The sequence below is a fragment of the Haliotis asinina genome, chromosome 7, assembly GCF_037392515.1.
Source record: "Haliotis asinina isolate JCU_RB_2024 chromosome 7, JCU_Hal_asi_v2, whole genome shotgun sequence".
Lineage (NCBI taxonomy): Eukaryota > Metazoa > Mollusca > Gastropoda > Lepetellida > Haliotidae > Haliotis > Haliotis asinina.
The window spans coordinates 27,726,179-27,738,503 of NC_090286.1; the positions used below are offsets into that span (position 1 = coordinate 27,726,179).

The 12,325-nt window shown below is 38.3% G+C and overlaps 1 protein-coding gene across 1 annotated transcript in view; it reads right to left on the reverse strand.

Moving 5' to 3' along the window:
* Positions 1 to 3,621: 3,621 nt before the first annotated feature.
* LOC137290978 (uncharacterized) overlaps positions 3,622 to 12,325 on the reverse strand; it is a 30,660-nt gene continuing 21,956 nt past the window's right edge. The window contains exons 16-23 of the mRNA XM_067822211.1: positions 11,895 to 11,969; positions 9,271 to 9,350; positions 8,455 to 8,561; positions 7,723 to 7,794; positions 7,155 to 7,289; positions 6,400 to 6,516; positions 5,439 to 5,576; positions 3,622 to 4,766 (exon numbers count right to left, since the gene is read on the reverse strand). Coding sequence (XP_067678312.1) covers positions 4,123 to 4,766; positions 5,439 to 5,576; positions 6,400 to 6,516; positions 7,155 to 7,289; positions 7,723 to 7,794; positions 8,455 to 8,561; positions 9,271 to 9,350; positions 11,895 to 11,969 — 1,368 coding nt within the window. The 3' untranslated portion in view covers positions 3,622 to 4,122. The remainder of the gene's footprint in view (positions 4,767 to 5,438; positions 5,577 to 6,399; positions 6,517 to 7,154; positions 7,290 to 7,722; positions 7,795 to 8,454; positions 8,562 to 9,270; positions 9,351 to 11,894; positions 11,970 to 12,325) is intronic.

Sequence of the window (12,325 nt, forward strand, 5' to 3'; positions counted from 1 at the left end):
TAACAACTACAGGTATTGCACAATCATAGTCTATATGGACATTCAAAATTTAGTCGAAACGTATGTGATTTGTGAGGTAAAACGTGTTTCAAGTGTATTTGAATGCCTGTCTGTGAGAAGAAATAGCTTCCTCTTACGTTTGCTGAACCCAGGGCCGCAGCTACCATAAAAAAAAGTCCGAGCTTATTGTTGCTGACAAAATTGGACAAATCCTCAATACTGTATAAACAAGAGTCATCAGAAATGACATATCCCCCAGCCCAACATATTTGAAAGGACACTTCATCTGACAGTTACTTGATGTTTTCTTAGATTACGTTTGAATCGTTTCCATGGAAGTCATGAAAAATATAAATGCCTTATATCTGAAACGTTTCCATGGAAACCAAGAAAATTATAAATCACAAAAACCGGTAAATAGCAAAAGGCATCACGTTGGGGTCTGCCACATATATCTACCAAGTTTTGCTGATAGATATTAAGAACTTTTTGAGATGTGCTCCGGAAAGGAAACACACCTCTCACTTTTGAGACAAAGTCCTAATCATTTCCATGGAAACCAAGAAAATAATACATCACAAAAACCTGTAAGTACCAAAAGGCACCACTCTAGGTCCTGACTGATGTATGTAAAAGGTTTTGCAGAAAAGTATTGAACGGTTTTTGAATTCTGCTCCAGAAACGAAGCCCATCACCCCATTTTGAGACTAAGTTCGAAACGTTTCCCTTGAAACTGGGAAAGTAATACATCACAAAAACCTGTAAATACCAAAAGGCACCACTTTTGGGTCTGCAACATATATCTACCAAGTTACACTGACAGATATTAAGAAGTTTTTGAGTTCTGCTCCGCAAACGAAACACACCTCTCACTTTAGAGACAAAGTGTGAATCGTTTCCATGGAAACCGAGAAACTAGAAAATCACAAAAACCAGTAAATAGCAAAAGGCACCACTTTAGGTTCCGATTGATATATCTACCAAGTTTTGCTGACAGATATTAGGGCCTTTTCGAGACGTGCTCCGGAAATGAAACACACCTCTCACTTTTGAGACAAAGTCTGAAACGTTTCCATGGAAACCAAGAAAATAATAAATCACAAAAACCTGTAAATACCAAAGAGCATCACTTCAGGTCCTGACTGATATATCTACCAAGTTTTGCAGAAAAATATAGAACGGCTTTTGATTTCTGCTCCTGAAACGAAGCCCACCCCACCATTAGACTAACACTAAAATGGTCCATGGAAAAACAAAAAAAAACCAAAACGCCAAAACTCTGTAAATAGCAAAAGGCACAACTATAGGTTGAGATTATTATATCTATCAAGTTTGGTCCGAAAATATTGAATGGTTTCTGACTTATGCTCTGGAATCAAAATGATAATGGACAGATGAACGGAGGACGGATGGACAGACAGACAGATGAGCCATCGACAAGTATCCCCCGCAAATAGCCTGCAAAAGGCACCACTTCAGGTTCTGACTGATATATCTACCAAGTTTTGCTGCAAAATATAGAACAGTTTTTAGCTCTACTCTGAAACAAAAGGCACCTCTCAATTTTGAGACTATTTCCGAAACGTTTCCATGGAAACTGAGAACATAATAAAAATAAAAATGCCAAAACTCTGTAAATAGCAAAAGTCTAAAAATATCGAATGGTTTCTGAGTTATGCTCCAGAAACAAAATGATTACGGACGGATGGGCTTACGGACAGACAGACAGACAAGGCATCGACTATATCCCCCCGCATTACAAGCTGGGGGGATAATAAAAATCTTTGCAACCTTTCAGGCTTACACACAAAAGTTAGCTTGCTACATTCCGTTGTTCTAAGGTCTATACTTACAACAATTAGTGTTCTGGTAGAGTTTTCAGTATTACCCTGCTACGTTTCCAGGACATGAAGTATGAAAATTTTGGAAGCTGTGGAGCTCAGTCCATTTTGAGAGACAAGTACTCAGAAAAATGGAGAAAAAAAAGTCCTTCAGTCCAATATGGCTACCTAACCGTGCGAGCTAATTGCCCTTCACATGAAATGATAGGGATTCAGATTCTGGATCTGTATATTTGGAGATTTACTGGTCTGGAAATTGAAAGTTCTTTTATCAACTTGGAATTATCTCCCCTTTGTCTGCGTCTAGAGACTTAAGCATTTGTGGTAACCACATCTAGATGCTTGTTTTTAAACGATTGTGACTACTGATTGATTAGATTGGATAAAAGAATGCCGAATGATAGTTAAAAAAATAATCCTAAATCGAAAAATTCCAATAGGTCTCCAGCCATGAAGCCACGTTCACTTTATACCTTTCTTTCATTCTTAGACACATGTAAAGGTATGTATTTTTTTCAGTTTCAGACGGAATAAATTTTGTGAGAACTATTTGGCAGTCCACTGGCTAGAACAATGCCAGATTCTATAAAATACCAAAATGTCAATAACAAGTGTTTTTTGGAGCAAAGCATGACCCCATGGTTTACAGTGTATTCAAGTAAGGTCTGACGCTTACAATGACAAGCACACTTCTTAAATTAATTTATAACATCCATTTCCTCATGTCATACCAAACTGTAGATAGATTGGACAAAACATTTCTACAAAAAGGTGCAAACTATCATCGTTCTGGGACAAAAAGAACTAAACATTAGATTGTTTGTAAATCTAACAAATTTAAGCTGTATTGTAAGCATTGTTATGGTTTCATATCCATAAAAATTAATTCATACAGAACAATACAAATAGTTAACAAGTGAGTGAATCAATACTTTGATGTGTATATTTAGTTATGTTTTTAGTTTATTTTTTTCCTTTGCACCACTATGAGTGAGTGAGTGAGTGAGTATGGTTTTATGCTGCTTTTAGCAATATTCCAGCAGTATCATCATTTGGGGACACCAGAAATGGGCTTCAGACAATGTACCCATGTGTGGAACCAAACCCGGGTCTTCGGCGTGATGAGCCAATGCTATAACCATTTAGGCTACCCCACAACCCCAGAGACAGAAAGAGCAAGGTATCATACAGACAAGCTACTAGAAACAGGGGATGCATTGTTTTTACCAGGTACCGACATCAGCAAAGATAGATGTTACATCTTAGATACCTGTGTCAACAGTCAGAGGATATACTGCGACTGCAAAGTGGACAAGGTGAAGATATAGGTATGTATTTCAGCAGGTAACCATCACTGGAAAAAGAAACTTTACAACCTTAGCAATTTAAATCCAGATAAGAGTGAGTGTTTTACACCACACATAGCAATATTCCAGCTATATGGTGGCAGTCTGTATATAATCCAGTCTGGACCACATAATCCAGTGATCAACAGCATCAGCATCAATCTGTGCAAATGGGAACCGATGATATGTGTAAACCAAGTCACCAAGCCTGACCACCCAGTCCCATTATTCACTTCTTATGACAAACAGTCACCTTTTATGGCAAGCATGGTGAAGGCCCATTCTATCCCAGATAAGAGGACTGTCAGGATGTATTGGAGACTTATCACACAGCAGACTGCAGAACATATCAATTAGGCTAAAACCTTCGGAGTACACCTTCGTAGTTTCAATATATATTTTCAACACTTCAAAAACTACAACACACACTGACAGACCAATTTCCATAACATGTTTATTTCCCCTATCTCTCCCTACCCTACTATCTTCCCTCCTACTTCATTTTTAAGTAAATATATTATTATTTGGAATTTAGAACTGGAATTTGGAATTTTATGCAAAAAATCTGTGATCCCCCACCTCTTTCTGACAATTTCATAGTGGGTTGAAAGTCCATGAGGAGATATGTATATTCACCTCTGCATGAATAACCACAAATCTAAGATTACTTTACAGTTTTACTCTTTTTCAATCAAGAAAAACTTTACCTAACTCTTTCATACTTGTACTCTGAAATGATATGAGAAGTCTAAACAAAGAGAAGACCATATACTCATAAAACTACACAGAATATCTAAAACCTTTAACTACAAATATGATAAAACATTTCTCCAATAAACTCAACAAAAACGTGACTAGAAGGATAAAATGCTTCAGAAAAACAAAGTTGGGTGATGAAACTGATGAAATATGAACTAAAATTATCTTCACAGTCCTCATTTCTGGCTTGATGCTGCAACAATGTAGAACATCATCACAGACAGTTTGGATTCAAGGAGTTTAAAGTCATCAGGACAAGTAATTTTGCTGATATGATGAGTGAAGTTCCTTAGGTGACTCTTGATTCTCTGGAAAATGTACAGATCATCGTCTTCATCAGTGCATTCCAATGAGGAGTTAGTTTTAGCATCATGGTTTTGAGGTAAAATCCATCTACTCTCGTCTCCATGGACAGCTGTTTCGGTGTTGCTTAAATCTTCTTGAAGAACTTTCCGCTTTCCCAAATCATAAGAGCCAAATTTTGTCGGTTGTTTCCTCAACCTGGTTGACACTCGACCAGGATGCTGGTTCTCTTTCACTGCCGTTTCGGATACGACCTTTACTGTATGTGAAGATACTGGTCGTATCTGCTGCACTTGAGTCTGTTGGGTTTGTGTCTGTTGCCTGTGTGTTTGATGTTTAGACAAGAGTTTGCTGGCATGAATGTAGGACAACATGAGGTGTGTCACGAGGGTGATATACAAGCGACAATCTGTTACATCAGCTGTCACCTTATTGTCTTCCTCACCCAACACTTGCTGGTATAGGAAGGCAGCTGGCATAAAGTCTGTCTTGTTAAGTCTGGGAGAGTCCTCTGACTCTGAAAGGAGAATTGTGCAATCTGTCAGATTCAGTGTCATTTTCTCTCAGAATCCATAGGCAAATCCAGGAATTTTCATCAGGATGGTGGAGTAGGGTTCAAATCCTCTTACACACACATCCCTGCCTCCTTAGACCCATGAATGGAATCAATACAATGCAGATCATTTTCAGAGTTTAGGAGTGAATAACCTTCCTAAACTCTGTGTGAAAGCCCTCTGACCTCACTACTATAGTGAAAGCCCTCTGACCTCACTACTATAGTGAATCTCTCTGACCTCACTACCATAGTGAAAGCCATCTGACCTCACTACCAACATCACTACTATAGTGAAAGCCCCTGACCTCACTACTATAGTGAAAGCCCTCTGACCTCACTACTATAGTGAAAGCCCCTGACCTCACTACTATACTGAAAGCCCTCTGACCTCACTACCATAGTGAAAGCCCTCTGACCTTACTACCATAGTGAAACCCTCTGACCTCACTACTATAGTGAAAGCCCTCTGACCTCTCTACTATGGTGAAAAACCTCTGACCTAACTACTATGGTGAAAGCCATCTGACCTCACAACTATAGTAAGCTAATCTGAGTGAGAGTGTTGTGCTCAATTTGAATAATGGTACTAGTGTCAAAAAATTAATTTTAATGAAACATGTTGTATGAAGATACCCTGAGAGGAGTTGAAGTCCATGCCCCTGTGTTTCGTAGAAGTGGGCGGCGTGGTCAGCAGGGTCTGCATAGTGGGAGTCCTGGCCAGGTCAGAGGGACACTGACCTCTTGAAGTCTTAGCTGTCAGTAAGCCAGACCCTAAAACAGAGCATGCATACTGATAAACAGGGCATGCAAACTGATTTAAACTGGTAACAGAGCATGCATACAGAATTCAATGGCTGTATAGGCCATGCATGCTGAGTTGAATAGAAAACAGGCCATGCATATTGAGTTGAAATGATAATAGGACATGCATTCTTAAACAGATAAACAGAGTATGCATATTGTACTGAACAGATAAATAGGCCATGCATACCAAAATGAACTGATAATAAGCCATGTATTCTGAATTGAATTGATAAATTGGGCATTCTTACTGGCAAAGAGCTCGAGGGCATGCAAACTGACCAAAACGGAATAATAGGCCATGCATGCTGAGATGAATTGAAAATATGCCATGCATTGAAAAAATGTCATTCATACAAAGTTGGATTGATAAATAGGACATGCATACTGAGTTGAAATGAGAATGGGCAGACATAATGACTTAAATCTACCAACAGGGCCTCAACTGACTTGACCTAAATTGTGTTTTGAACCTCCAGGTGTATGCAAAAGAAAAAACACCCACAAATGCCTGTTTCCCTCAATATTCTGTTGTGAAATTATGACAACCTTGAGATGCCAAAGTGATGTCATCTTATGTAAAATGATCACAGACATGATGTTCATCAAGACAACTAGCATAAAAAAACTAATTCTTCGTCTCATTTTTAGACACGATCAAACATGGTTCTGTCTACAGCCCAGGGCTTCATGTTTGAGAACTATATTTAGCCTTTGATCATGGTGTCACAACCTCATGGTATTTACATGGTATTTCTGGAGAGTGGTATTTAAGGATTTCTACAGAAGTTACCTCCATGTGTAAGCAGGAGGCGACACACATCCAGATGGTTGCTGGCTACAGCATCGTGGAGAGGTGTGATGCCATCCGGGGTGCAGGCAAGCAGGTCAACCTTCTTGCAGGGCTGGTCTGGAAGTAAACCAAATTCATCCACCCATCATAGACGTAACACTGCATCAGAGGATGTGTGACCCTTTCATAACAGTGAGAGTGAGGTGGGTGAGTGGTTGCTTGTTACTGGTGACCTTCATGGAAACTTGTTACAATCCTATGACCAGATGGTAACCACATAAATATATGCCTACACCAAGCTGCAGGTACAGGAACATGCAGTAAACATTGACAAAGTACTGTGACTATGTGTCCCAGTCCACCCAGCTGTGATTGGGTATTTCGTAACATGAACTCTCTGTGTCTACTGGCTGCAAGAGTTGTATGTTCCCAAGGGAGTTGAGATTGATAATACAAAGTGCATTGGGGACTGACATCCAGTGACCAAGGGAAAAACAAAGCACCTGTAAGGAGCCAAGCTAAAACTTTACAATAAATATGAAGATTATACTAAATGTAAATATCAAGCCAAATTTCTTAAACAAAAGATAATTTATCTGTGTATTCTGATAAAGGCTACTCTAAATATTCAGTTCATTTGCCACCATATATCTGTTTTTTGAAGCTGAACTTTTTCATATGTCAGAAACAGGAAGAGTAAAATAGCTAATGAACATCACATGCTTTTCAAGTTTCAAGTTCACAGGCAGTTATACTTTTGTTGAGATATGAATCCATGGTTCTGGCAGGTACATATTTGAGCAGCAAGTCAACGCATTCCACATTGCCTTTGTTACATGCTTCATGGAGAGGGGTCCATCCAGCATGGTCACGTGCATTCACATCCACACCTGAAACATAGACAGGTGATGAGCAGGACCTGGAACAGTGGCTTCACGAGGTGGAGGAAAGTACTACAGTGAATTACACAGGGTGGGTGAGTGAATGAGTGAGTTTTTAGCAATATTCCAGCAATATCACGATGGCTACACCAAAAACAGGCTTCACACATTGTATCCATGTGGGGAATCAATCCCGCGTCTTTGGTGTGATGATTAACCCTACACAAGTGAGTGAATATTGTTTAATGCCACATAAGCAATGTTCTTTGCACACACTCATTAATAATCAGGTTATATAATAATTATCTCAGCAGGTAAAACAGTCTTTCAATCCCATGCTCTGGGGAACAAGAAGAGGCTACCAACCATCACAGGTTACTGGGGACTGAACTGAGAATCCATACAAGAATAATACCAGCAACATTACGTGACCTCAACATACCTGGCACTGCTAACAACTGTTTCAGCTTCACAATTTGGTTCTTCATACAGGCTAGATGGAGTGCTGTCTCACCTACAAACCCAACAAAAATTTCAATCGTTGAAACAAATTAACCAAAACAATGACTTGTCATACATCTACTATCTTGTTACTTGAGTGAGTGAGTGCGGTTTTAAGCCACTTTTAGCAACATTTCAGCAATATCACAGCATGGGACACCAGAAATGGGCTTCACATATTGTACCCATGTCATTGCTGAATACTGATTCTAACATGGATTTTCACTGGTTTCTACAACATTGTGCAAAACCATGATTATGTAGCAATTAATACCTGACGCGCTTGGTGCTTAACAATGTAATGAACAATGTCTTGGAGCACAGCGAAAAAAGTGCAATATCACCATTTCCTGAAATCCATGGACAGGTGCTGACAAACCTGTTTTATATTCAGAGCACATTTGGTACAACCGATCCATGACAAGCACATTCTGATTACAAATAAAGGTAATTACAAGGTCACTATTCTTCAAAACCAAGGAAATCCTGAATTGCAATTCCTCAGCTGTTCATCAGAATGTGCTGAAAACAGGTATTCAAGTCTGAACCGCATGGGTTTTGGTGGGTATACAAGGACTTTTGACAGCAAACCTCACTGGACGACAGACATTTTACAAGACATGCATTTAGCTCAAGCACACAGACTTGTGCCCTAAAGAAGACAGCTGGTTACCCTTGGTGTTTGTTTTGTTGATCTTTGCAGCCATGTACTGTGTGAATCCTTCCCCATTACCATCTCTTTCTCCATCTTTCTCACTCTCATGGCGTCTGCCATATTTTCTGCAGTAAAAGTTAACACTCCATGATAAGCTATTCTGTACCACTGTTCATACATGCATGCTACTAAAGAGAGGACTGTGTTGCCATACCGATCAGTTAAGTTTGTTGGTTTGTTGTTAACGCTGCAATAAGCAATAATCCTGCTATATGGCAATGACTGTAAAAAAATCAGACTGGATCAGACAATCCAGTGACCAACATCATGAGCCTCGACATACACAATTGGTATATGATGACACCACCAGCTGTCACAAAAAAACATTTTCATGTCAAGAAAACAGTTTAACTTATTGGGTAGAATGAATACATATAAATGTATAGTTAATGTTCTTAACTTCTTAGTATCATGCTCTTGACAAACATCACAAGATCAAGAGTTGTCTGCTATGCCTCTTTGAATCACATTAGTTATATCACTCAATGACAATTTAATAGGGGAGTTCACCCCAAAAGTGAGGCTAGATTTATACATTTAGTACTTAGCTGAAACCCCTAAGCAAAAATCACAATCAGGGCAAATCTTGTATTCCAACAGATAATTACTGGCTCCTGGCAGATATAAGGGACACAACTCAGTACAGATAATTGCACCTATCGAGATGATCATTTCCAAATAATGCATACTGCTGACATTTCAGCAACAGTTATTTTGCACAAACTTGCACCATGGCCAAAATACTGATTTCATAATATAGTTTAACTACCTCACCTTTGTTGCAGATCATGAATGTCCCTCATAGCTTTCTTTGTACCTGACAACCTTGGTAAGAGGAAGATGTACTGAGACACCTGTATGTAACAGAGGAAGATATACTGAGACACCTGTATGTAACAGAGGAAGATATATTGAGACACCTGTATGTAACAGAGGAAGATATATTGAGACACCTGTATGTAATGGAAGAAAATATATCGAGACACCTGTATGTAACAGAGGAAGATATATTGAGACACCTGTATGTAATGGAAGAAAATATATTGAGATACCTGTATGTAATGGAAGAAGATATACTGACTGAGACACCTGTATGAAACAGAGGAAGATATATTGAGACACCTGTATGTAATGGAAGAAAATATATTGAGACACCTGTATGTAATGGAAGAAGATATACTGACTGAGACACCTGTATGTAACAGAGGAAGATATATTGAGACACCTGTATGTAATGGAAGAAAATATATTGAGACACCTGTATGTAATGGAAGAAGATATACTGACTGAGACACCTGTATGAAACAGAGGAAGATATACTGAGACCTCTGAAAGTAACGAAGGAAGATATGGGGGAGATACCTATATGCAATGAAGGAACACATACTGAGACACTTGTATGTAAATGAAGGAAGATATACTGAGAAACCTGTATGTAACAAAGGAATATGCTGGAACACCTGTACGTAATGGAGGAAAATATGCTGAGACATCTGCATGTAACGGAGGAAGTCATGCTGAGACACCTTTATGTTATGGAGGAAGATATGCTTAGACACCTGTATGTAACGAAGAAAGGTATACTGAGGCACCTGTATTTAAGTGAAGATATTCTGAGACACCTGTATGTAACAAAGGAAAATATACTGAGACAAGTTTGTGTAACAGAGGAAGACATATGGAGACATCTGTATGTACTCGGACCTCGTATCGCGGCATTCATGGTATCGCAGCAAACAGTATTTCCGGTTTTCTGATCGAGACATGCCTCCTAGAGATCATTTGCATATGTAAATCGGCAGTCAGACGTCAGTCGCTTGTTTACATTTTGGAAAACAAGCACGATGTATCAAATCTTTATAAGTATTATCCAGGAGAAATGTTAACATTAAATTCTGGAATCTTTTGGAATCTGTTTCAACCCCATCCATGAAATAATTGCAATAATATTTACGTGTCGTTTACTACAACTCCCACTTGATCTGAACTAGGTCGCCTGCATCTTATTGATGCCATATAAGGTAATGGAAGTGACATTAGGAGCTATATTAATCTACCGGCGGATCGCAAAATTGTAATACAAATAAGGAAAGAAAATGTAATATGATCCCTGATCAATGAATGCGAATTTGCACACTCAAACAAAATAGAAACTGAGAAAGAATTTTATTGTACTCCTGTAAACATAATTATTTATTCATATTCTCTCAAGATTTAACATCATATTTTGCATTGAAATATGGTTGAAATCATGCCTAAAGTATATAATCAAACAATATATGAAATAATATAGAACATTACAATGAAAATGAAATATTTTAAGATATTACATTTTCTGAAAAATATTCTTTTCTCTTTTTTATTAAAATATTCTTAAAAAGAAATCATTTTTGAAAATATAATTTCAATTTAAACAATCATATTTATTCAGGATTGTCGCAAAGCTAAGAGAAAACTCAATTTTTCTGCTAAGGCAAGACGACAGTATGATCCTGTTAGCTTGTATCAGCATTGGACCCATTTGTCATTTTGCACTGATTTCACTTGTGTCTTAGGTGCCACAGTGAATTTCTCTGTCCACATTGTGAATAAATTCTCTAAATGACTGTGAAATTAATTTGATTGAACATTTGTGCATTCTATTTTTGGAAGCCTGGTGATTTCCCGGGATAATGTTTCATTATGGACACAGTTTTGTGCAATTTGGATAGCCAAAAAATATCTCAACCTTTTTCACATTGAGGGGAGTAAAGAAATTTCATTTTCTTTCCCAATTTCCTTTTGCAATCCGAGTTTTAGTGTTTACCGCGATATGATGGAGTCATCTCCTTTGGTAAATATTAACCGGCTTCGTTTGTCTAATGGCTCTCGCTGAAACACTATCAAAGTTAAAATAATATTTCCTACACAAATGTGCTGATTAAATGTCATGGTAATCGGATTTCATGATGAAATAGGCCATATAAGTTCCAAATTCTATTGACGATTACGGATATGCTAAGTACCGCGATACAACGAGGTCGCAGGCTAATGAAGGAACCTGTATGTAATGAAGGATGATATACTGAAACAACTGTATGTAACTAACAAAGATATACTGAGACACCTGTATGTAATACAGACGATATACTGGAGCACTTGTATGTTGATATACTGGGACACCTAAGTAAGGATTGCAAGCAATACTTGGACACTGTAAGCATCCAAGGAAACAGAAAAGAGAAATTTTCATGAAACAAAGTCAGAAGTACCAATACCAAGACAACAATATTGCTAAGATAACCAGTCAAACGCTAAGAAGAACATGATAACCACTTGGAAGTAATCATTTTAGATATACAAGCATGTTTACATCATGAATCCTTTAATGATAAAGAACTAAAACCTTAAGAACTTACAATTTTGGTGAGGTTGAGACGATCTAAATCGAGTCCTTTGACTAGCAAGTAGTCATCCATCTTGGCCAGCAGCAGCTGTAGAGAACAGTTCATAAAAATGAGCACCATGCTAAGTGCTGTCCTGTGTCCATAAGGCAGCGCACTTGCCTTGCTGACAGGTCAAATAAGATCAAAATGAAACATTAAGCTTGGAGGTAGCAACATTTCAGACTAATTACAGAAACCTCACACTAGAGGTAGTGAGTGATTTTGGTTTTACACCACTTTTAGCAATATTCCAGAAATATCATGGCCAGGGAACAACAGAAATGGGCTTCACACATGTCAAGCAAACGCTTTAACCACTAGGCTACCCCACCACCCCCTCTCATAGAAAAGTGCACCAGAGATGGGCTTTGCACACTGTACCTATGTGGGGACTGAAAATGGGT